This window comes from Heterocephalus glaber, unplaced genomic scaffold (assembly GCF_053883595.1).
Source record: "Heterocephalus glaber isolate CG9 unplaced genomic scaffold, H.glaber_assembly_v1.0 deba00000071, whole genome shotgun sequence".
In the NCBI taxonomy this organism is placed as follows: Eukaryota; Metazoa; Chordata; class Mammalia; order Rodentia; family Bathyergidae; genus Heterocephalus; species Heterocephalus glaber.
The window spans coordinates 36,913,033-36,939,378 of NW_028258137.1; the positions used below are offsets into that span (position 1 = coordinate 36,913,033).

The following is a 26,346-nucleotide window of genomic DNA, read 5'->3' on the forward strand; positions in this document are numbered from 1 at the left end:
TTTTGCTTTATCTAATGTTCAAACTACAACTTAATTTTCATATTTGTTAAAAAAATACTTTTGGAAACTGGGTCTATGTAGTTCAGGCTGGTCTTGAACACACTATGTAGCCCAGCCTGGCCTCAAACTCACGGTGATCCTCCTGCCTCAGCTTCTCAGTGCTGGAATTACAAGCGTGCACTGCCATGCTAGGCACTCAGTGCTCTTAAGAACTGTAAACTAAAGCTACATTAGGAAAAAGGAGTTGCTTGTAAAAGGAGTTGGTGCTTGGTTTTCTCCAAGTTGTTCAGTCACATGAATCAATCTTACAGAACTTCAAAAGTAGCATTTTGGTGGTGGTGTGATGCTACGCTTAACTACTTCCTAGTTTGGAAAATTCATAAACACCGCAGTCCATATGAGCACATTTTATGATATACATTAAATCAGAATTCCAAAACTGTTCACTGTGCGGAATGATCAATTTATAAAATATGGTAAAGTGAGCTTTAATAAAAATGTTTATGTATTTTAGGTTTCTCATTTGAATGGATACCCATTGTTATGGAGTAAACGCCTGAATTTGTTATTGGTGAAACTTGAACATCCATAATCCTGTAAAAATGACCAGTGTTTCCTTGGTGAAGCTTTCATTTCAAGTTTTTCTGAATGTCTTAAGGAGTACTGAGCTACATCATGATCTCTTATATTTAAGAAACAGATTATTATCTCCTTTAGCAACTTTACAAAGTGATTGATGGCACACACCTCTCCATCAAAGAGATGCTCATCTAAATCTATGAAAAGGTAAGAATGCCCAGAAAGCTCATGTAGTATTTTCTGTTGAAGATACAATTCCCTCTGTTTGGGAACTAGTTCAGAAATTGCTTTTCTTGAATGAGTTCTTACGACTCGGTCACAAATATGAATGACCCTGCAGAGGCTTTCTGAAGGAAAATGAAAGCCATTTTTCTTTTTAACACATAACAGTGACCCAATTTTAGAGGCTTTGGGATCCGACTCATACAGCGCACTGATGCAGTCTTCACACAGCAAAAGAACAGACAACCTATTTGCAACATACCCAGCGCAGTAGATGAGCCTTTGTCTGTGCTCTGACAAATCTAGTAACGCCTCACTGAGGGAACAATCAGACCAGTCGTGGCAAATATCCTCGTGAAAGAGAGAATTTACAACGCTGCCACCATATTGATGTTGAACTGTCCGAAGGGCCAAATCTTTCCTTTGAGCAACTGAAATGTCAAAGATGCTTACTTCACTTAGAAAAACTTCATCTTGAAATCTGTATCTGGTCTCCAAGTTATGGTAAGCTTTCTGGAAAGCCATGCAGGTAAGGCTAGAACTGGTTACTAACATTTGCCTAAGCATATTTAGAAATAACTCTATATGATCCTGACTGAACTTATAAGTCAGAAGATATGGAAAAGGCATGACCTTTGGAGAAACATAATTTTGGTAGAGCCATTTTAAGCTCTCACCATTAAGCAAAAATCCCAGAAAGCCTAGTTTTCGTTTACCTTTAATGATCTGATTATTGCTATTGTCAGACAGTGTAAGAAAAATAGTCTTGGCTTCAATTAATACATGATTTATTTCACTAAAAGTTTCAGGCAATAGAGGTTTTTTAAGTCCCTTTCCATAACAGTTCCTACCATTAAAAATGTCAAACAGATTGCTAATTAAGCGCAAAAAATGAATGGTACCGATACAGTTTTGAAAAGGAAGCAGACCTAATGACAACAAATATTCTAATGCTCTGGCTACACTCTCACTAAAGAGTTGGGCAGCACAATTCATTTTCAGTACATGATTTTTCAAGTTTGCGAGTTTACTTGGGATTCCTTGTATACTTGATAATTCCTGTTCATCTAGCAGTACCAACTCTACAACGTGCTGCCAATGTGCTGTACCATTAATGAACTGAATGCTTTGAAAACTCTGAAATGCATTTCTTACTAACTTCAACAAATGGCAAGAATCAAAGAAGTATGCAATCTGTTGGCTAGAAGACGAAGGATGCTGGAACGTGCATTTGATGTTGTCTCCATCCATATGTATTCCCAAGGCTTTTGCCATTTGGACACTGTGAGCTGTAGCATCAGACGTAACAGCCAGGACGGTCACCCCTACATCACTCAGTTTGCCAATAGTCAGACGAAGCAGCTGAGCTTGCAAGTATCCAGATGCTCTGTTTACAAAAAAGTAACCAAGGGGCATTCTCCAATGACCAAAAATACCCACTGCCATTAACAAAACAGTTTCTGTGGCAAGTGGTGTTTCATCAGCATCAAGTTTCCCAAGACCAAAGTCCATAAACCCTTGCAGACTCTGGCTGCTGGGATCCCACTGGAGCTGCTGCTTGAGAGGTATGCCTTTTATTATCAAAGAGCAATAGTGATACTGCTGGTCTCCACTCTCTACTCTTTGTTGGAGAAAAGAAAAAATGTTGCTATTGAAGCCTGGACTGGATTTGCATTTGGTCAGCCAACTAGAAAACACGAAAAGTGAAAAAGTGTGAGGCATAAATGAAGAAATATAAAGATAAAAAAGATGAAAAGGAAAATACCTTAGATGGACCAGAGTAGCCTCAAGTTCCTGTAGAAATAAAGCCACTGTAAATATCAAAATCACATTTTCTTTTTTTTGGTACCAGGGATCAAACTTGGGTCCTTGCGCTTGCAGGGCAGGTCCAAAATCACATTTTCTTCCTTCCTTTCTTTCTTTTTTTTTTTTGTGGTACTGGGGATTGAACTCAGGACCTTGTGCTTGCAAGGCATGTGCAATGCCAGTGAGCTACATCTCTAGCACCCAAATCACATTTTCAAGGACATGTTCATATAATGAAACAAGATCAATGAGAAACTGAAAAACAGTATTTGAAGATAGAAATCATATACAACATAATTTAAACATAAACATATACAACATAATTTCGCCTTCTTTAAAAAGTATACAAATCAAGCTTGGCATTGTGGCATGGGCCTGTAACCCTAACATTTAGGAGACTACGGCAGGAGGACTGCAGTGAGTTAGAGGCCAACTGGGGCTACACAGCAAATTCAAGGCCAGCCTGAACTACATAGCAAGACCTTGTCTTAAAAAAAAGTATACAAATCAACCCCCCAGCTTGTTCTAATTCATCCTTTTATGATGTAGATCCTAAAACAGTTTTACCTGTAAATCCACTTAAAGGAGAAAACTACTCAATTGGTGGGAACCCTTGAGAGCTTCTAGTACATCCACCGCAGTTTACAAGGCACACAGAGACCGGGTGAGCGTCTTGGCCTCTGTTGTGCTGGTAGGAACGAATGTGGAACTCAGCTTTCCTCATAGCCAGGGCTTCAATGTGTTTTCCTGGTAGCCTCCAAATGAAAGCTTTAGTGGCTGTAAGAAGTCTGCATTTTCCCACCCTCACACAGCATACCTGCACTATCACCTCAGGAGCTCTTCCCAGCACCCCTGACATTCCTGGACTGCCTGGTATACTTCCTGTTACTGCTGTTACTGTCTTCAGAATGATTCTTACTTCCAATTTACTCCTTTGAATTTGTTGTAGATCCAGAGAAAGAAAACAGCCATTTTTTTTTTCCAAATAGGGTCTTGCTATGTAGTTCAGGCTGGCTTTGAACTCACTATATAGCCCAGGCTAGCCTCAAACTCACTGTGATCCTCCTGCCTCAGCCTCCCAGAATGCTGGGACCACACCTGGCAAAAAGAGCCATTTAGTGATCTTCTAAAATAAGATTACAGTCAGGTGTGGTGCTACATGCCCTGTAATCCCAACACTTGGGAGGCTGAGGCAGGAGAATTCCCTCGAGTTTGAGGCCAGCCTGGACTACATAGCGAGATCCTGTCTTAAAAAAAAAAAAAAAATTACAGTAAATTAATTCGGAAGTAGAGACTGAGGTGTTTATCTATAACAGAAATAGTGTTATCATTCAAGTATCTTTTTTTCCTTTTTTGAGACAGGGTCTAGCTATGTAGTTCAGGTAGCCTTGAATTTACTCTGTAACCTAGGCTGGCCTTGAACTCACAGTGATCCTCCTGTCTCAGCTTCCCAAGTGCTCAGATTACAGGTGTGTACCATTATGCTTGGTTCAAGCATCTTTTTTTACTTTAATTTCCAAATTTTTTAGTATATTCTAGGTAGCCAAGGTTTATTCCTGAACAGCTATTGAGATTTTAGTGTGCCTTGCTAAGTATTTCAGGGCTTGCCTTTCTAAATATTCTACACATTTCATAAATAAAATTCACCTTTAAAATATATCATGCACTTTCACATACAAAATATACATATACATCTATGTATATGTATATAAATATACATGTTATTTACTCTTTAATGGCAATTATGATATACTAAATTGATTTCATGCACTAATGGTTTTAAAATGCATTTTTAGGATGCCAAAAGCTGTAGTTTGACTATAAATAAGTAGCTTATTTATGACAAAAATATCAGTTGTTTGTAATTTAAAATGGGACTAAAGCATTAAGACAATGAGAAAACAGGACAGTGGTATTATAGCTCACTAGCACGTTAAAAACTCCAAGTATTGTACAGTGGTACCTTGATTTGTGAACTTAATTTGTCTTATGATTTTGATCATGTTTGTCACCCACTGTGAAGTTTGCGAATGGAAGCAAAATTTTGTTGAATGCTTTTGTTTGCAAACCAAATCATTTGTGAACCAAGATATTTTGCTTAAAATTTAGTCAAACACAGTGGTGCATGCCTGTAGTTCCAGCTGTCTGAGAGGCCAAAGCAGGAGGATCACAAATTCATGCCCAGCTTGGCTAACTTAGTGAGAACCTATCTCAAAATAAAAAGGGATGGGAGGAAGCTTAGTGTGAAAGCCCTAGGTTCCATCCCCAGCACCACTAGGAAAAAACAAACAAACAAAAATCTATGTATATTTATACAATAATTTTTTTATATCAGGATTCTCAAATGAACACCAAATACGCAAATGTCTCATATCCAAAAGTATATAATGAAACTTAAACTACTTAATGCCTCTGTAAGTTTTCAGTCTTAAAATTTTTTTTTTATTTTTGAGACAGGGCTTTGCTACGTATTTTAGGCTGGCTCTTGAGCTCACTATGCAGACCAGGATTGCCTTGAACTGCTGCTGGTGGTCTCTCCTGCCTCAGCCTCCTGAATACTGGGATTACAAGCACATGCCACCACACCCAGGATAGATGTATGGTGTGGTTTTTTTTTGGTACGGGGGGATCAAACTCGGGGCCTTGAGCTTTCGAGGTAGGCGGCAGAACCACTGAGCTATGAATCCCTGGCCCAGGATAGATGCATTTTTATTTTTAAAATTTTTTTTGGTACTGGGGATCAAACTCGGGTCCTTGTGCTTGCGCAGCAGGCAGCGAAACCACTGAGCTAAATCCCCAGCCCAAGATGTAGTTTTAAATGTCCTTAATTATCAAGCTATATAGAAACATTTTCAATTTGTACAGTTTCTTATAGTTAACCCATAAAAAAATCTAACCAAACCACACTGGAAGACATGTACGTTGTTTCACGTTTTCAGACGTAAGCAGGGCCATGATATGTGTGTGCACCTGTATGCTCACACAGACACATACTTGTGCTATGCACATAATTCCTAGGAACAGAAAGCAGAGGTAAAAATGTACATGTACATGTTTTAGGATAAATGAACTCAGCTTTCATAAGAAATTAAAAACAAATTGTGGATTTCAGGTGCACATAATTGGGTAGGTCAATTTAAAGCTTATAAAGCTCCAAACCTTCCTTCAGAAAGCTCATACCAATTTTACTTTACATTCAACATGCTTTCTAATGTAACTACCATCTAGTAGCTTAGTCATGGAATGATTACAGGGAGTCAGCTGGGTGACTGACTTAAAACAGCCTGGAAGCAAGGTTAGACCCACTATGTTGAGTATACCAAACTTCCTCTACAGGAAGTGTTTTCTCTCACAGCCATCACCTGTAGAAGAAGTTAATTTACTGGAAGTGAATACAAACACAGAAACTTAGAAACAGGAAATACAAACAAGGAACAACTGTGCAGGCATTTTCTATGACCAACATTATACTAAATGCATCATTATTATGGTATAACTAGGAAAGCTGAGACTCTAACAGTATGACTTCAAAGGACTTGTGAAAACATACCATTTTAGGAACCCAAAGCCCTGAAAGTATGAACAGCACAGCTCTAAACTGTAGACAAAAAGAACTCAGAGAGAACTGACAAAGAACCCAACATCAGTACAAAAAAAATTGAGAGGCGTCTCAGGCAACTAAGAATTAAAGATGTGTGGCAATTAGAATTACTGAGTGAGGTAATTACCTAACCAAACCTAATGTATTCTGAAAAATTGGAGCTTGGTCTGTCTTCATCTAATAACCACCTGTTTAATAATTTTGACCACAAATTTGGCTCTACATTTTTGCATAATTTATTTCTCTGGTCTCTGAGCTGATTATGTTTATTTTCTCCTTTGTCTTCAAACTTCTAATCCCTCCCTCCTCAACTCTGCCAAGCTTTATTTTATCGAGAAAATAGCAGCAGTCTGATCAAAACTCATTTCATTCCACCCAATCTGTGTCCGTATCTCTGCCTTTCTTCCCAATCCAACTGATGGACCATCCCTGCTCTAAAGTCAGAACCCCCCCCCAACTGTGTTGGAGGTTAGCCCATGCAATTATCCTTTGTTGTATCCCCTGATTTTTGTCTCTCTACTGGATCATTCTCATGGGCATGCAAACACACTGGAACACCGCCAAATCAAACACCCTTCCTTCTTCCTAGAGACCCATTTTCCTGCTCTCTTTCATAGCAAAACGGCCTGAAAGAGCCCATAATTACTTTTCTGTTCCTTCATTTTCCGATCTTTTGATTCCACCAGCCAGGTTTACCTCTTCACTGCTCCACTGTAACTGCTTTTGTCAAGGTCATCAGTGACTTCCACCTTGCATAACCCAAGGGTCAATTCTCTGTCCTCATCTTACTTGATCTCCCAGCAGCATTTGACATAGTGCACTATTCCCTCCTTGAAAAACTTTCTATACTTGGCTTTCAAGGCCATCACAATCTCCTGGTTTTCCTCCTGCCTCACTGGACGCTCTTGATCAATAAATATTTATTGAATAATTATCAAATATGATTACACAGATCTAATACTTAAGCATAGCTGTGTTAAAAACAGATCTAAGTTTTAAATGCGTTATAACCAAAAAACAAATACGTTTGACCATTCAGATTCTTTTGGTTAAAATCTCAGTATCCTTAATATGTAAGAAAATATAGCTATCAAAACAAATTTTTGTTGATAGATGAACAGATCAAAAAGCTTGGAGCTAGGGATATAGCTTAGTGGTAAAAGTGCTTGCCTAGCATGCATGAGGCACTGGATTCCACCCTGAGCATCAAAGTCTGGAGGATATGTTACATACCAAGCTGCTCATAGTAGTTATCTTGTGGAACTAGGGGAAGGGAAAGGTTAAAAGTGTTTTTCATCTTTGGTATTCATATACTTACATATCATTTGAAAATTTTATAATAAGCATATATTACTGCAATCTTAAAAATGTACCTTAGTTACAGCCAAAGTACCCAAACAAACAACCATGTGAGCACTGGAATTATAAACCCAAACACAATATCACAACAGAGATTACGAAGAGCAAACATGAGAAAAGTTAAGTGTGAGTTTGATTCTGCAGGCAAGTTTTTATCTAACTAGGAATTGACAGGGAACTTCAGGAAATGAAGAAAATTCTGGGAAAATAAAGATGAGAAGCCTTTACATAAACCATAGTGGGAAACCAGTGATACTTTAAATAAAACTACCACAGAAGACAGCCAACAAAGGTGTAGGAAAAGAAATATCAATGCCGTTTCTATAAAAACATCTCATGCTTAGCAGATGGACACTGTAAATAAGTATAATACTAGTTTGAATGGCAAAACAAATTATGAAAGAGTAATCTTTTACACACATACTCATCTCAAGACAGGAAGTAGCAAGTGTAATAAAAAAGTGGAAAACAATATCAATGTTCAATAGCTGGAGAAGGGTTGAGAAGGGTAGGACTACCCGATATTATGCAGCTATTAAAACTTATCTGTAATCAAGTTTGGTAGTGCACTCCTGTAATCCCAGCACTCTAGGAGGCTTAGGTAGGAGGATCACATATTCAACCATAGCCTCGGCAAGTTAGCAGTTTAGGAAGACCCTGTCTAAAAAAAAAAAAAATTTTTTTTAAAAAGGAGTCTGTAAAACGAGTGGTAGAAAGAGTAAAGGTTAGTGGGGAACAGTGGAGAATCTTAGCTACAAGAGGCTGAGGCAGGAGGATTGTTAGTTCAAAGCCAGCCTTAGCAACTTAGTGAAGACTCTGTCTCACAATTAAACAATAAAAGGAGTAGGGATATAGCTCAGTGGTAGGTGCCTGCCTAGCATGTTTGAGGCTCTTGGGGGGGGTAAATTTATAAATTTAAATCATTAAATTTAAAAGACATTACTACTAGAAAGTCTCTGTGTTATTTGCTTCACATTGAGATTTGTAAATGTATCTGTATTGGGCCAGAAATCCCGAAATCTATTTATCAAAATCTGGTCCCTGGACCAGGTACTTCCATTGCATCAAATGCAGTGCTTACAAGCAATGAAGATTTCTGTGCTTTGCTTCAGACCACTGGCTGTCAATCCAGAACTGTTCTAGATGTTTCTGGACAGTAACATTAGAATTAGTGAAGTGTATCAGAAATATCACTACTGCAGAATTGAAATTTTACACCCCTGAGCATCTTTAACATTTCAGAAATGTAAAAATGTATCAGGCAATGAATATGTCTTCATTTTGTTTGTGAAAGTATTGCTGTTGTGATAATATGTAAATACCACCTAGAAGTTTTTAAAAGGAGGAAATGCACTAATTAATGAGAATGAGTGCTAACACTCTTAAAGTAAAAAATGCAACAGGAGAACAAAATATTTGTTTCATTTAACATCACTTACGTTCTGAGGATGGAAGAATGAGGCAGCTTAAGAATCTTTCTTACATAGTCATAAACTTTGCTGCTGCACAAGTACAGCATGCATGCAAACTGTTTCATTTCCGTGGAGTACTCAGATGTTTCTTTCCAGTTATACAAGTCCCACTTAAAATCTGTTAAAAGAAATTATTTTTATAATGAAAAATGTGAATAGTAACATTTTCAGGTATGGATCACAGTATGTCTGGATATAAATCGACTGAACATGTCACATTTTACTTGAGGTTAATGTCCACTTAAGTCCCCCTGACCAATCTTCCCTGAATAATTCATTAGCGATAGGAAAGAAAAAAAAATTTTCACCTTGAATCATGTTTATTTACTGGCAGCCTTACTGGAGAATTTTAGAAGGGAAGAAACTGAAATAATTAAAAAATTAAATCTGAATTACAAGGACATTTTTCCTTTTGTTTTCTCATTACTATTTATGAGTATGAAAATTAGATATGAGAAACATTTTTGGGAAAAGGATGCTATTCAGGTTTAATAGACCATCTGCCCTGTTTCTGCGGGGACCCTTACTCATTATTCTGTTCTCCTCTGGTGAAAAGTCTCCCCGTTTGGAGATAATGACTATTTTCTAGGAATGGGGATGCTTTTATTTTCCCAAAAATAAGTTTAAAAAATCTGCTGTTTTCATCAAAGAATAAACTGGCAATTCTTATTGTGTCCTTTTTCCTGGTTGACACAGAGATCTAAATAGTCTTTCCATATCTGTAGTGGACCAGCCATGATATCCATAGATAAGTGAGCGGCCAGATCAGAGAAGTTTCTGGCTGTGTGGAAAGCCATAAACAAAGCACTCCGAAGACAAGATAACTCCTACAGAAGACAAAAATTATGCAGACAAGTGTTCCAAAGGACCTTAATTTTTTCCTTTGACATGCTAAACTTGGTTCTGGTCTTGCTACTCTACACCCTCCCCAGCCATTCTTGATGAATAAGAAAAGCAGACCCTCCCTGGAGTTCAGGAAAGCCAGTCCACTAGAGTTTCCTTCCAATCTCCCATTGAAAATTGTATACTGTTGGTCCCGGGATTTAGCTCAGTGGTTCCACCACCTGCCTTGCAAGCTCAAGGTCCTGAGTTTGATCCCCATACCAAAAAAAAAAGAAAATTGTATGCTGTGCCTGTCTCTTTCTTTTATTCCCTGTCGTTCTCCCTATAGGCATTTAGGAGTCTGAAGAACTCCCCATCTATATCAATTCTACAGAACATTTCAGGAATAAAAAAAGACTTATAAAACCTCCAAACTCAGAGATTTTGCAGAGCTGGATATGGGCGCACATATCTGTAATCTCAGCACTTGAGAAGACTGAGGCAAGAGTTTGAGGCCAGCTGGTTACATAGCAAGTTTGAGCCTGGCCTGAGCTACATGGGGACATTCTGACTCCAAAAATAAACAAACAAATAAATAAAAACTGCAGATCATCTAGTTCCACCTTATTGCAACAAAACACTGGTAATAAATTATGCAGCAATTAAAACTATGAAGAATTTGTAGTAGCAGGGGTTGGAACTATACTCAAAAGGAAAAGTAAGGAAAATTGGACACGATCTCATTTCTGGATAATGGGATTATGCATTACTTTCACTGTTTAAATATTTCTTTGCTTTTTCTATATTAAACTTGTTCCTTTTATAACTGGAAGACCAAGAGATCACAAAAGGACTTTGGTGTAAAGAACTTTTACTCTTTACTCTTGCTTATGCTGAGACTTTTTCCTTCCCAGCTGAAACCATGTTTTCATAGGCAATGTCAAAGTAAAGGTTTAATGGAAAAATAAAGAGCCATTTTGTAAATATTACCGGCCACTGTGGGGGGGGGGGTACCTGAAAACTGTGCTCGAAGCAGACACTCTGTTTCTTCAGAAAGTAGTTTTTCTTCTACAAGCGCATCAATTAATTGCAAGCCTTTCCTCCTCTTGATCATCCTGTAGTTTTTGACAGTGACTATTCTTTTTTGGGACATTTGTAACATTTGTTGCACCTCAGCCAGTTTCTCTGCACCTACTGTCCAGGGATTTCTTAAACTATAGTTATGGTCTTCAGTAGCAACCTCCTCAGAATCATCTGGAAGTGGTTGTTTTTGGATGTTCTGACTTGCTTTACCTGTAAGACGTACACCTTGAGGAACCTGTGACAGAAATAGAAAATTACGGTTATTTTAGAAATCATCCCATAGGAGATTATCTATAAATACTACTGAATAGAAAGCACTCACTTGGTTGCTGTGGAGTTAGATATGAAAGAAAAAAATCATAAACTCTTAAAATACAGGGCTGGGGATTTAGCTCAGAGGTTCTGCCGCCTGCCTAGCAAGCACAAGGTCCTGAGTTCAATCCCTGGTACCAAAAAAAAAAAAAAAATACATAGTCTTTAGGACTATATAAACAGTTTTTTGTCTTTTGCTTACATCTATCCAGAAATACTAATGTGATGCTAAAAGTTTCAGAAATGATTCATATAACCAGAAGGGCTGTACACAGAGGTGCATACTTGTAGTCTCAGTACTTTGGGAGGCTGAAGCAGGAGAAGCTCAAGTTCAAGTTCTGCCGAAGCACTTAGTGCAAATCCTGTCTCAAAAAATAAAAAGGGTTGGGGTTTGTAGCTCAGGGCAAAGTCCTAGGATTCATTCCCCAGTGTCCAAAAAAGAAGGGGGAGGGGAATGTGGTAGTAATTTGGGAAAACTTCCTGGAACTGAGTTTGAGTAGTCCTTTGAAGGGACAATAACATGGTTTAATGGAAAGGACAGGGAAATTATCTGTGGAAAAAAGAAGAAATGGATACAGCATGGGCTTTGGAGGTAAGACTGACTGGATTTGAATTCTTGTCCTCTTACTTATTAGCTGTCATTTAATTTAAACGCTATAATCCCTCACCTCCTCACCTGTAAAATGAAGATTGTTTTGAGAATACAATAAAATATTTATGTAAATCTTCTAGTAGAATGCCTAGGCCATTTTAGGTCTCATAAAAAGTAACTATTACTGGTTTTACACAAAAGCATAAAAGTGGGTCAGCATATAAAGTAAATAAATGTGATGTGAAAATTAAATTTAGGGTAGTTAGAGGTGCAAAGAACAATTAATGGGAAGCTCACAGAGCGCATAAATTTGAATTTGACACCAACTATGCAGGCTTTGAATGGGGGGATGAAATAACACAATCCTGAAAGGAGACTCCAATGAATTACAGTAAGGAAGGCTACGGTCAGAACACTTAGTTGACTGTCATGGGCTGTGTGGACAGTGAAAGCCACATTCAAGAACGGGCCGGGGATGTAGCTCAGTGGTTTTGCCACCTGCTGCACAAGTGCAAAGACCTGAGTTCGATCCTCGATACCAAAAAAAAAAAAAAAAAAAAAGAACTGTGGTTAGGTAAAACAATAGACATAATCAAAAGAAACAAGTATGCAATACCAATATGAATGATCACTCTAGAAATCTCATTTGCCATATATTTTTTCTTATATCAATGCTAATAATTTGGCATATTTTTGGTTAACATTAGTAACATTATTAGGAGCCAAAAAAAGATAACGTCAAAGTATTACGAAAATTGGCTCATATTTAACAAAAGCCTGAATTCTAAGGCCATTTATATTTACTAGTTGGTTTTTGGCGATTATACTTTTTGTAAAAGCTTGACGGCAGAATGGTAACATTATATATACATTAAAAAAAACCACTTAACTTTTAAAGCATTTTAAATCCATGATTGTATCTATTTTAAACCTTGGGATTGTCTCATCTCTGCAAATTCTAACTGTAATGTGAACTGCCATGAGTTTTAAAGGCTGTGTGCAATTTAGTTCTGTTTGCATCTAGATTTAAGTACCTTGCATAGAGAAAGTGAGGGCACAGCTCCTTTTTTCAGCTTTCTTCTTACACCATATGACTCAAAGTCACATTTTTGAAAATGCCTGGAACACAGTATAGCACCTGGTCCTGGAATCCAAATCTTTTTGCTTCTGGGGTCCACACGGTTGACAGCCCTGATCCATTTTGAGCGCTGTATGGTATCAGTTGGAAATCTAAGGCAACCAGAGTAAAGTTCCATTACCATGAAAATACTATGATAACACTATGGTAATAATTACATAAAATTATTCATCAACCGCTATATGCAAACATAAAGCCTAGTAAAACTTCATCAGGTTTTAAATTTTTTTTTAGTCCAAAAGTTCAATATTTTAAGTAATTGTTTGAAACCAGATGGGGGGCATTCTCATATTAAATATCCTACCACAGGTTGTTCACTGCCTATACTTAAGGGATTCTGTTCCAATTTAAATAAATGCCCCTTTCCCTTGCTTGTGGTGATTTTAAACTAGGTCACAGGTTTTTGGTACCTGTACTTGACCTTTAAGGAAGTGGAGTCTAATATCCCTCGACTTGTGTATGTGCTGGAAAAAGCAGAAGTGGCCAGACACCAGGTCACAAAAGGCATAGAGACTTTCTTCTTGCTTTTTCAACTGAATGGCTTGGTAGGGAGAAGTTACCTACCAAGTATAAGCAGTCCTAAGAGATCTCTTTGGGAAAAACTGAAGCCTCTACCCAAAGGTTTTAGGAGTTACTCTTTATTGTTGTTGTTTTGAGACAGGGTCTGGCTTTGTAGTTTAGGTAGGCCTCAAGCCTGGAAAGAGAAGTTTAAGAGTGTGGTAAAACAGCTGGGTGTGGTGGCTCACACCTGCAATCCCAGCACTTTAGGAGACTGAAGCAGGAGGATCACCACGGATTCAAGGCCAGCCTGGTATACATAGTGAGATCCTGCTTTAAAAATATATATATAGTCAAACAAGCTGCGTGTGGCCAGGCATAGTGATACATGCCTGTAATCCCAGCACTTGGGAGGCTGAGGCACTGCAATGAGTTCAAGGCCAGCCTAGGATATGAATTGAAGGGCAGTCTGAACATACTGTCTCAAAAAACAAAACAAAAAACCCCAAGCTGGGTGTGGTGATATATGCCTGTAATGTAATCCTGGCATTCTAGGAAGGCTGAGACAGGAGAAATCCAAGTTCAAGCCCAGCCTGGGCAATTCAGACCCTGCCTCAAAAAGATTTTTTAAAAGGGCGGGATAGGTAGCTCAGTGTGAAGGTCCCAGGATTCAATTCTCAGTAGAAAAAAACAAAACAAAACTGTGGGACCATGGTTAAACATAATTCTACTTTCAATCACTTTGAGAAAATATAGAATTGCAAAGCCTGTATCCTAAGCCTGAATGAACTTTTACCAGCTGCATGGTTTAGACACATATCCCCATCACTGAACTCAGCACAGGGCTACAGTAAAAATACATGAGGCTATGAATGTACTCAAGACTTTGAGGTGGGGGTGGGTTGAGACAGGGTCTCCCTATGCAGTTCAGGCTGGCCTTCAACTCACTATGTAGCCCAGGCTGGCCTTAACTAACAGCAAGACTCCCACCTCAGTCTCTCTAGTGTTGGGATTACAGGTGTGCACCCCCACACCTGACTCTCAAAAGCACTTTTTAAACTGTAAAGTACTAACCAAAATTTGTTTTTTCCTAAGGAAGGTCATGATACTTGATCAAGAGGACAGGAAATTGCTTTGCCAATAAAGGTGAGGCAAATCTACTTCATTTCACTGCGCTCTCTTAATTAATGGCATTTATTTGCAAAGCAGCTTTTACACAGAATAGGTATAATTTCTAACCATCCAAGGAACCATAAAAAATTGGCTGGTAGATGGGGGTAATCCTAGCATTCTGAGACTGAGACTAGGAGGATCATAAATCTGCAGCCCTGAGCAATTTAGTGACTTATAGTAGCGCAGTGAGAAGGTCCTGGGTTCAAGTTCCAGTACCAATCCATCAATAAAATAACAAAGAGAACTACATAATTGAGGAGTAAGTCTCGGAGGAGACAAGCAAGAACACAATTATAATAGCTTATGTTCAGGGATCAGCCTCATTTATTAAAAAAAAAAAAATCAATGACTTGCAAAGACAGCCACACAAGATCGAAACTCCTTAACCTGGCATTCAAAATTTTGTAATTTGTCTCCAACGTATGTTTCACTCCTCTACATTTTATCTGCGTTTTCCACACAATTCCTACTTAAGTGCCACCTCCTCCTACTCCCGCCCTTGAGTCTTTGTTTCTTCTCATAGAAGTGCTTCTTCTTGGCTTAACTCTAATCATACTAACATCTTGCCAGTCTACCTCTTTGGTTGTGCCCGTCTTTTGTGTGAGAATCAATTCTATCCTCTTCTCTACTTTCCAGCCTCTAACACTGGACTTGAATTACCTACACCAGTGAGTGAGTACCGTGAGTTCAGATTAGACGGATCTCAAATTCTACCCCACTCTTGAGTCAGATGAAACTTCCTTGCCAAGACCAGATCTACCCAGAATCAGACCGGTCTTGTCGATCTCGACTGTGAGCAAGCAATCTGCAATGTTAGGCAGTAGTAACGAAAACGGATCCATACTCCTGCATCCGAAGAAACTAAGCTCCACCATGGAGGCACAACGCGTACCATCACTCTACTGCCTTGTCTTCCGGACGCCTCCAGTTAGACCCCAAGACCACCACAGCTTATCAGGACTCCGCTAAAGGAACCTCAAGGCCACTAAAAAAGCAGTGTCAGGAGACAGCGCTCAGAATACTTAACCTGTACGTCGCCACTAAGCGAGGGGCGCCAGAAGTACCCTAATTTGGGGCCCCCACTTCCACTCCCCGCCCTACGCTAGCACGTCACACGGACGGCTCGACACCCCGCCCATTACGCTCGGGCCCTGCAGCCGCCAGGCCCTCCGTGGAGTTTGTGGCTCCGAGGCTGCTCTCACACGCACTGGTGGAAGGAGAGGCCGCGCTCGCGGCTCAGCACGGTGTCACGGGTGCTGCAGCCCACTGCAGAGCAGCTTCGGGTCATCTCGTTACGTGGGGTTCCACCTTCGAGGTTCCCGCGACTGCTTGAGCCACCATAAAGTCAGTTCCGCCGGCTGACTGGGATGCTACGAGCTGTATTTATTAAGGAAGGCGGGCTTTAGAGGTCCGGAGCTCCGCCTCTCCGAGTTCGACGTCCTAGCCAATCATAGGTCACGTTGTGTAGCGACAGCCAATCGGAAAGGCTGGTTCACGGAGCCCCGCCCGTGAAGCGCCTCTTCAGGGTTCGCCAGCAGCGTGGCAGGTACTGTATGATGGGGCTCCTTTTCTTCCGGTGATTTCGGTTTGTGTCTATCCGGCGCCATCGCGCTTTCCATGAGGCCGAGCGTGAAAATCTGGAACAGGGAGAGGCAGAATCAGAAGTGAGGCGAATGCGGGGCATGCGGGTGGGGCTCTGGCAGCTTGAGACTGACTGGAGCTTAAAGGGAGGAAAGGATGGAGGAGGAGGAATAAAACTCGAGGCCTAAGAAATGTAGAAGGCAGTCGGGCCGAAGTGAATGATTTGCGGAGATGAGAATCGCTTCCTTGTGTTTTATCTTGCAGCGCTCTACGGGAGAGTGATAGAGGAGCTGTTGGCGTGGTTGGCGACATGTCTGTGATTCCAGAGGAGCCGGAGGATGCACCGATTGTTAATCCAGCGAGCCTTGCCGCGGTGGGAGAAATGAGGGAAATCGGGTAAGGTAAGTGTAGTTATAGAGATCGGAAAGGAGGTCGAATTGAAGTTTTGTTTTGTTTATTTATTTATTTGAGACATCGTCTCTCTATATTTCAGGTTGCCTTTGACTTCACGATGTAGCCCTGGCTTGCCTCGAACTCGTGGCGATCCTTACAGCCTCAGCCTCCCAAGTGCTGGGATTATAGTTGTGCGCCACCACGCCGGGCAAAAAACTATTTCTATATGTACCATCAAGTATGTAAGTGCCAGCAATACCAATACCTTTATTGTTTTTGTACGCAATTTTTAGAAATACATCTTGGAACCTTGGGGAAAAACATTGGTCCCTGGGCGAGCTGCTGGGCAAATGTTTGCTTGGCTGTTAAAACGGACAGCTGAGAAAAGGACGTGGGTTAAAATTCTGTGAATTAAAAACAGGTGGCTTGCTTCGGGGCGGGGCGGGCCGCTGGGTTTTGAACCCGGGGACCTTTGCACAGAGCTGCATCCCTAGGCTTTTTTTTTTTTTTTTTTTTTAGTTTGAAAATTAGCTAAGTCAGTTAAGTGGCCCACGCAGGGGATCACCTTGCTATCCAGCTGCCTCAACGCAGAGCTTGGGATTGCAGGCTTCCACCACCACACTTGTCTTATATTTTTATAACAGTTTTGTTTATAGTTCTTAGAACCGTACAATTAGTGATTTAAAGTTCAGTGGGTTTTAGTATATGATTAGATTTGAGAAGAGTCGTCCCAATCAATTTTAGAAGTAATTTGTTTTTGAGATGAGCTCCCACTATGTTGTTCCCCAGGCTCGTCTTGAACTGGAACTCAAATTTGTCTAATCTTAGACTTCCGAGACCGGGCACATGGGGCTGGCCAATTTCAGAACGTTTTTCACCATCCCAAAAAGAAGCTTTCTTAGTAGCTCCCTCTTTGCAGTCCCTGGACACAGCTGATTTACTTTCTGTCTGTGTATTTGCTTGTTATTGGTACTTATTACAGACTTAGTCATAAACTAATACATGGAATTTTGCGACTGGCGTCTGTTACTCAGCAGATGTTTTAAGAGTTCATGTTTAATGTATGCTGGTATTTAATGTATTCTTGGATTTACTCCATTAGAGAGGGATACCACGTTTTATTCATTCATTGGTTGGTGAACATTTGGATTTTTTTAGTCTCTATCAAATAGTACTGTGAATATTAATATAAAGATTGTTCTGTGGATATAAATTTTTATTATATACCTAACCTGGTATTGCACATACTAGGCAAGGACTCTGGAACTGAGCTATGTCCCCAGTACTTTTTGAGACAGTCTGGGAGGTAGCAACATTATAAGAGTGCACCACTGTACCCAGCCTGACAACATTCTTCTAGTTAATTGTAAGTGAGTTATTGAGAACTGGTTTTCAGCGGAGTAGATTTATTTAAATGGCATAGAGCAGTGCTGGACAACCTGTGGGACACGTGCCTGCAGCAGGCTATTTGTGTCATTGAAAGCTATAAAAAATTCACCATCATTGGATAGACCTGTTAAATATCCAACTCTGGAAGTCAGAAGGGGTCCCTGCTATAGATATTCTTTGAGTACTTAGGACAGGAGACAATAGAATGTTTTTGTTCCTTTTTTGGGTTACTTTGCTTTATCGGTGACATTGAGGTTCTCAATTTGATTATTTGATTATATACTGTATCTGCTTCCTCCAGTAACTTCATATCCAGTGATTAAACCTTTTCACTGCTGTTCACATAATGAACCATTGTGATTATTGAGTACTTAAATGAGGATATGTAAGCTTTACTAAAGGTAGTGTTACTGCCAAGGGCATTGACCATTGCACAAATAATTTTAAAGGAAAATATCTTTTTTAGGAATTACACTTTTGAAGATGCTGGGAAAAGATGTGGAACTTGGAAGATAATTCTTTAAAATATGCAGGAAAGGTAGTGTATCGTCTTTCTCTGTTAAATGTATTAAGTATTCCTGGAACTATAGCAGTGACTTGGAAATGAAGGATTGTTTCCAGTAAAAATTGAATTTGTAAAGGCTTTAGTGAAATCAGATTACCTATTTCATGGTATATTTCAGTGGGCCACTTGGGAAAGAGTAAGAACAACTAGTGCTTATTGACCAGTTACAGGGTTTTTAAATAACTTTTTGAAAGGATGGCCTTGCACTTCCAGGCTGGCAGAGCCCATCCTTTGCAATCTCATGGTCCCAGCCTCCGGAGTGCTGGGATCACAGGCGGGTGCCACCACACCCAGTGACAGGATTTTCAAACACTACTTCTCCCAATAGACTTTTTGCTTTCTAGGATTAGTATCTTTGCTTGTTTCACATAAACCCTTTTGTCAGATGGCTTGTCTACTAGAACTTTTCATTTGCTCTTGTTATAACTGATTCATACTTTGCTGAAGTTTTCATTCTTTGAGCTTTTGTTGCACAAGACCTTGAGGTGTTGAAATTTTGGTGACCAGATTTAAAAACAGTCCCAAATTTTCACTGAATTCAGAAGTTGTATATTTTACTTTGTGAACGGGGATATGGATTCAGCCTTTCTATTAGTTAATATTAGTAAATTAAAACAACAAATACTATTTGACAGTTTCTGTGACTCAAGAATCTGGGCATAAGGCTGGATGGTTCTCACTCAGGGTGGTCACATAGGGTCATAGTCAGCTGAAGACTAGACTTGGGAGGGAGGTGTCACCTCTAAACTGTCTTGCCTGGCAGCCTCAGTTCCTTGCTGGCTGTCATCTAAAGAATTGAGTTCCTGGGCTGGGGATTTAGCTCAGTGTTGCTGCCACCTGCCTCGAAAGTGCAAGATCCTGAGTTCAACCTCTGGTACCAAAAAAAAAAAATGAATTCTCTGCTATGTGAACCTCTTGATAGGCTGAGTGTCTTTGAAGCCAGCGTCTGCCTTTCTTGGAGAAAAGGGCCAATTAGAAGTCTGTCTTTGGAAACTTGACAGTTGGTCTAGGAAGACTGTACCATCACACCTGCCTTATTCCAGTTCATGGTGTTAGTGCACTGCAGGAGGAAATGGGCACCAGGGTGAATACCAGGAGGTGGTGGGGTGGGTCACTGGGGGCCATCTTAGAGCCTGGCTACCACACTAATTGCCTTTTTTTTTTTTTAAATAGGGTTCTCTATGTTGGAGTTTGTGTGTCTATGTGTTTGATGTTGAGACAGGGTCTTGCTATGAGATCAAGGCTGGCCCTAATCTCACTGTAACTCATGCTGGCCTCAAACTCTCGGAGCTCTTCCTGCCTCAGTCTCCTAAATGCTGGGATTATAGGTATGCACTGCTACCCCTGGCTCTTAAAGCCTTTTAATTCTTCTAGGAAGTATTTGGAGAAGCTGAATGGAACTAAACTATAAGTAGAATTCTAGTATCCCTATGCCTGTTATTTTCTGGGGTGAAAATAACCTGGAAAGGTTGAACCTTCTGTTCAGAGTTTTCCAACTAATAAACTCCAGTTACTTATGCAGTTACACAGATGAATGCCATGGATGGACTGAAGGTTCACTGAAGCACTCAGACCTTTTCCCTCAAACTCGATTTTTTTTTTATCCAATATGATGAGTACATTTTACTCAATACTTTCTTTTCTTCCTGTTGCTTTTTTTCTCCTCTGTGTGGGTCTCTGATCCTCATCAACAAAATTTGGAAAGTGCCATGGAAACAGAATGTCCCTAATTTGTATAATACTAATTACTACCTGAGACTTGTGGTTTTGGTTTCATAGGACTGGGAATTGAACCCAGGGCCTTCATACTGAGCTGTATGCCCAATCTGTTTTTTAAAAATCCTGAGACACCCGAGTTCGATCCCTGGTACCAAAAAAAAACCTTTTGAGACAGAGTCTCACTAAGTTGACCAGACTGGTCTCAAACTTGATGTTCTCCTGTCCCAGCCTTCCAGAGTGCTGGGATTACAGGTGTGTGTCACTGTGCCTGACTAATGAGATCTTGAGTTTTGTTCTTTTCATCACTGATGTCAAGGTCATTATTATAATAGAAATAATCCTACTTCTTTTCCTTTAAAGTCTTAATTCTTCTAATAGTTGGAAATCTTGTCTAATTCCAAAAGTAAGCATTGCATATAAAGCAAAGAATAACTACTTCTTTATTATAGTTATCTTTTTATATCAGGCTGGGTGCTGCAAAGATGACTTCACAGCATAAATGTACAAAACAGATAGTGATACATTTGAGATGATCTTCACCCTGAGTTTTTTTCTAAATATAGTGAAACTGGAGGTCTTACCTATGTTGTGCATTAAAGATTTGAAGTTCATAAAAATGCATCACATGTTTTTTACAAGGCAAAACAATGAAAAAGAAAAACTGAATAGAGCTTCAAAATAAGCTGAAAGTACAAATGTCCAATGATTAAACTTTCCACTGCTGTTCACATCATGACTTGTTGTGATTAATGTATGTGGATGAGGACATAAGAGAAAATTATGAGACTTATTGCTGATAAATTTTCTGTACACTAATTTCCCTGTCTGAATGTTTTTCTTCTTAGGAATAAAATGGAAGTTGTTTTTTTTTTTTGGTACCGGGGATCGAACTTGGGACCTTCCGCTTCCGGTTTCAAGGCAGGCGCCAGAACCACTGAGCTAAATCCCCGGCCCAAGAAGTTGTTTTTTTTAAAGAACATTTGTCAGATTTATTTGATCAAGAATTTGAAGATTATTAAGGTAAGGCTTTCCAGTGTTGGGGATTGAACCCAGGGCCTCAACCTCAGGCACTGAGCTACACTTGTAGCAGCAAGGTGTTTATAATCTATTAGTTTATAAAAAAGAGCACAGCAAGGGTCAGACTTGAACAAAAAGTTGGCATTTATTTGAGCATAATTTGGATATTGTACTCTGAGTGAAACACTGTTTTATTCTTTCAGCTTTTAAAGTAAAAAAACAAGCTGGGAGTAGTAGTACACACCTGCAATCCCAACACTTGGGAGGCTGAGGCAGGCAAATGTCTAGGCTACATAGTTCAAGACTAACCTGAACTACATAGCAAGACTGTCTCAAAAACCAAAATTAAAAATGTGATTAATAAATATCTCCAGGATGGTTTTACAAATTAATAGGTTTGATTCAGGAAAGATAAATGGAGAAGGTAAAATAAGAAATTTTTAATTTTGGTCATCATATCTTAGAATTGTCATCCTTTCAACCCCAGAAATTCTTAGCAATCATCTTTGAGAAATTAACTTTATTTACTATTTGGTATTCTATAAATACATCTGCCAACAGATGGCTATTCTATAATTAAGAAGAATGGTAGATTGAAAAATGATAGGAAAGTGGGAATCCAATTCTGTCATTAATTAGGCTTTGTTTGTTTCTTGAGACATGATCTCACTATGTAGTTCAGGCTAGCTTCAAACTCAGGGTGCATGAGTTTCATTCACCACCATTTAGTTAAATAATACCAGTCCCCCAACAACATGGCTGAAAACACAATTGTAAGTTTTAACTGAAAAAACACATAAACTTTGTTGCTAGCTCTTCAGTTCACAGTCATTCCACAAATAAAAGATGTGCATTATGAACAGTGACCTATTACATGACTCGCGCTGCTGCTGGTGATTGATTGGTCCTTATTGAGTGTCTGTTACTTAGCTCACAAACATAGCAGAGTGGACTTGTTGCCTCCTTGTCTAATAGAGATGAAAATCACATGACAGTTCACAGAAGTGGATGATAATCACTAGGAAGTGATCAAAGATGACAACAACAAAGACACAAAAAATGACAATGCTGGAAGTAAAATTGGGTATGATTAGAAGATGTGGCTGGGAATTTAGCTCAGTGGTTCCACCACCTGCCTCGAAAGCACAAGGTCCTGAGTTTGATCCCCGGTACCAAAAAAAAAAAAAGAAAACGTGAAAATGGGGATCACAGAGCAGAGCAGTGAATTCTAGGTGCACATTAATCACTTAACTTTGGGTTTTTTTTGAGAGTGTCTATGTAGTTCAGGCTGGCTTTGAACTCAGTAATCCTCCTGTTTTAGCCTCCCAGGTGTACATCACCAACCTTGCAGCTATCGCTTCACATTTTACCTCAAGCATCGCTTGGGCAGGTGTCATTTCAACCAGTTAATTCGTATTTGCACAAGATATGTTCATGTTTGTTTATTTTATATCGACTATCTTTCATACTTTTTATTTAGAATGTATTTGCCTTTGATGTTTATTTCAAGTGAAATCTAGTAAGTTGTGATTATTTTATTTATGTTATATTTGTGCAAAATCTAATTTTGTGGTATGACCTATAAAGATTATATATACATTAGATGTATTTTTGTTACTTTTACTCTTTTACAATAATACGGTCATTTATATTATTCCATCTTGTGATACATAATCATTTTAAAATTTTTCTGCATTTTAGTTACCACCTAAAATGTTTGAATCAGAAGACAGTACTGATGAAGAACTGTTAATTAATGAATCAGGAAGTCATAGTGAACCTGAAGATGATTTTTCAGAATTATCAGAGGAGTTTCATTCAGAGACTGAAGCTTCACACCATTCAGAGAATTTGTTGAGGTTAATTTGGAAAATCCAATCCCTACTCTGCCTAAGTTTCTGTGCACCAGTACACCTAGTATAAATTTGTCATTTAGACATGATACGGAGCCAGATAGTTTAAATTACTTCGAATATTTCTAGAATTCTAAAATAATGTAGTTGACTACAATAGAAACCAACATGCAGATCAAAGCCTTCTGGGATTTTAGAGAAATTTTTACACTTGGACTCAAAACGAACAGGTAATACAGATTTTTTTTTTTTTTTTGCTCTCCATAGTCTGTAAGGAATTATATGTAAGCCAATACGTGAGTGGTATTGGTCTGAGAAAGATTGCATTGAAACACCTTTTTTTCAGTGAAGTGATGTCGTAAATGTTTTACTTTATTGAAACATATTATATTCATTTTGTAGATAACTCAGTGCTACTCGAATCTTTAAGTTATGGCCAACTGTTGAACATCTCAATAAAAAGTTTTCTACTGCACTTACACTTGAGAGAGATTATCACAACTGGTGAAAGTTTAATGCTACATAAGGGTCAATTTGAATGGATTCAGTTTATCCCTCTAAAAAGAGCTACATTTGGTACCAAATCTTACATGTTCTGTGAATCCAAATCTGGATATGTGGTCTTAATTTACACTGGAAAGTGCACAGTACTTGATAACATCTATAAAGATTGTTACATGGGTACACAAATTGTTTTGACTCTTGATGAAACCACTTTTCAACATGGGACATTGTCTTATTACAGACAATTTTTATACTTCTCCAGGACTCTGATACTATTTTACAATACAAGATGGACATGTTTGGGACACTGAGTCTGAATAGGAAAGAAGTGCCGAGAGATTGTTCCAATTTTAGTATATGTGCTGCTGAAACAAGCACTAGTGCCAAAAGACCTGCAAAAGAAAAAACTGAAAAAGGGAGAAATGTTAGCCCATCAGAGAGGAAAACTTATGCAATGAAAAGACATTTCCTTGTCAGCTATTCATAATACAGAAATGATAGATCTTTAAAGAAACAAAACTTTAAGGATTCTAATAATGGTCAATGGTTATAATTTGATTACAACCTTTTTTTTTTTTTGTCTTTTCGGTACTGGAGATCGAACTCTGGTCCTTGCTCTTGCGGGACAGGTGGCAGAATCACTGAACTAAATCCCCGGCAGTGATTATAATAATTCTATGAATGGTATTGACAGAGGTGACCAACATTTAACAAGTTATCCTGTCATTTACAATTGAGATTAGGTCTGGTAGACCAAATAATTGAAAAATACAGAAGCATTGGGAGGCTATTGCTGCATTAGAAGAAAGTGCTAATTACAAAGAAACTGAAAATGAACATTATGCTTCAAGTAAAAGTTGGTTTCATCCTTTCAAAAGGCACCATGAATTGGTTGATGTGAAGCTGTTTGAAACAGCAAGCTTAGATGAAGATGATACTGTGAAATTGGCATCCATATTGTAAGATAACAGTGTCCTTGGATTGCACAGCAGGGTAAGACCCAACTGCAAAAAACAAGCAGGGTTCAGATCAGTGGTACCAAAATAGAGTTGACTTGGGGTTTTAGGACTGCTGCTACATAAGAGGCAATTGTACAGCCAGAGCTTAGTGAAGGCAAACCTACTGGCATGAGAAGGCTTTCCAACATAAAAGATGACTGCCTCAGAGGAAGAGATGCTAGCAAAAGCCTTCACATTAAAAGAACTCAGTTAATTTCAAGACAGTAAAAGTGCAAAGGATAAAATTTTGGTAGCTGATCCAAATTTAGGAGTAGGACAATCGCCACAGTATAGAAATGACACTCCCTATTTTAAGTAATACAACAGGAAGGTAGGTCCAGTTCAAGCCACTTGAATGATGAACGAGTATGGATAAAATTTTCAGTGTTTCTAATATTTTAAATTACAGCATACTAAAAATACTAGCCTTGTGTTATTACAAAGCTAGATTTCTTTTTAACAACAGCAAGAGTTACATTTTTGACTGGAATCTCCCCCCCAGCCCCAATTGGGACTCAAATTGGGAACTCTACCACTAAGTTACATCCCCAACCCTTTATTTTTTATGTTTAGAGAAGGTCTCGCTAATTTGCCTAGGCTGTCCCTGAACTTGTGATCCTCCTTAGTAACGAATTAAAAGGTATGCAGCACCACTGTGGCTAGTTTTGACAAACTTTAAGGTCCATGAATCCCACATTTCCTCATAGGTTAAGATTGTAATGTAGCTTCAGCTTCCATGGTCAAAGCCAGTACAAGCTAGAGAACCTTATTATTCAAACAGGTCAGATCGACAAATGTGTTTGGTAATCGTTACTTTTCATATTCTTGTATGCTGCTATATCAAAGCTTTGAAATAAAAATTTAATACTGAATTTCTCATATTTGGACTTAAATTGTAGGCCAAAAATTATTGAGATTGACAGATTTTTCCTGTAAAGGGCCCTTTGAAGGCCATATGATCTCTGGTGCAGCTAATCAGTTTGGCTTTCATAGCCAAAGCAGACAGTAAATAACCACTGAATGTGAATGTGTTCCAATAAAATTTTATTTAGGGACACAAATTTGAATTTCAGTTTTTCTTTTCAGTTTTTTCCCCCAATCATTTATTCACAGGCCCTGGGGGTTGGGAGGTGTGGAGTTTGCTGATTTGTTTAAATTATTGTGGTGGGGGGAGAGTTGAAGGTCTTTGCCCTTCTGGGCTAAAGCCATGTAATTCAGGCCAGCCTCAAACCTTTTGCCTCAGCCTTCAGCTGGTACTACAGAAACGCACCACCACTCCCTGCGGCCCTAAGGAATCTTCCAGATCTGTGTACTGCTTCCAAGTACCAGGGAGTATTTGGGATGGACGGTAGGAAGAGTTCAGTTTAACATCTCTAGTCAAATGATGCACACCCCCTTTTAAATCAGTGTTTTATTGGCACCTAGTTTATAGGTAAACTAATCTTGCACACATAAAATGGGAAGAAAGTTTTATCCATTTAAGGTGAATATTTTATGCGTCAAGCATGAAAGATACACACAATATAGGAATGTATCATTCACCTTTCACAGTTTACAGTAATCCTAATCAAAATGCCTGGAGCCACAAGAAACCCTTTTTCACCCTCTGCTAAAAAGCATTAAAATTGAATTAAACCTCAAATGAAAAATGCACAGACTGAGCGTTTAGT

At 39.0% G+C, this 26,346-nt stretch overlaps 2 protein-coding genes across 10 annotated transcripts; one reads left to right on the plus strand and one right to left on the minus strand.

Moving 5' to 3' along the window:
- Window positions 1-346: 346 nt before the first annotated feature.
- Window positions 347-16,058, minus strand: Thap9 (THAP domain containing 9). 4 transcript variants are annotated; one of them, XM_004847962.4, is made up of 5 exons: window positions 15,866-16,058; window positions 12,883-13,078; window positions 10,876-11,179; window positions 9,007-9,157; window positions 347-2,488 (listed from the first exon to the last, which is right to left on the minus strand). In XM_004847962.4, exons 1-5 carry the CDS (start codon window positions 15,943-15,945, stop codon window positions 520-522), a joined length of 2,700 nt encoding a protein of 899 aa, XP_004848019.1. In that variant the 5' UTR covers window positions 15,946-16,058; the 3' UTR covers window positions 347-519. The 4 variants fall into 4 exon arrangements, with proteins under 4 accessions (XP_004848019.1, XP_021116621.1, XP_021116622.1 ...); XM_021260962.2 differs by having other exon boundaries at window positions 15,860-16,053; XM_021260963.2 differs by having other exon boundaries at window positions 15,685-15,927.
- Window positions 16,030-25,557, plus strand: LOC101718789 (uncharacterized). Of its 6 annotated transcripts, none has more exons than XR_015449581.1 (7): window positions 16,030-16,203; window positions 16,503-16,639; window positions 16,732-16,873; window positions 18,487-18,558; window positions 19,759-19,913; window positions 21,150-21,324; window positions 23,023-25,557. XR_015449581.1 is itself a non-coding variant. In XM_087207048.1 (6 exons), exons 1-4 carry the CDS (start codon window positions 16,275-16,277, stop codon window positions 18,499-18,501), a joined length of 336 nt encoding a protein of 111 aa, XP_087063174.1. In that variant the 5' UTR covers window positions 16,189-16,274; the 3' UTR covers window positions 18,502-18,558; window positions 19,759-19,913; window positions 21,150-21,329. The 6 variants fall into 6 exon arrangements, 2 of the variants coding, with proteins under 2 accessions (XP_087063174.1, XP_087063167.1); XR_205394.3 differs by having other exon boundaries at window positions 16,189-16,321; window positions 23,023-23,653; XR_015449584.1 differs by lacking the exon at window positions 23,023-25,557 and having other exon boundaries at window positions 16,503-16,634; window positions 21,150-21,329.
- Window positions 25,558-26,346: the final 789 nt, after the last annotated feature.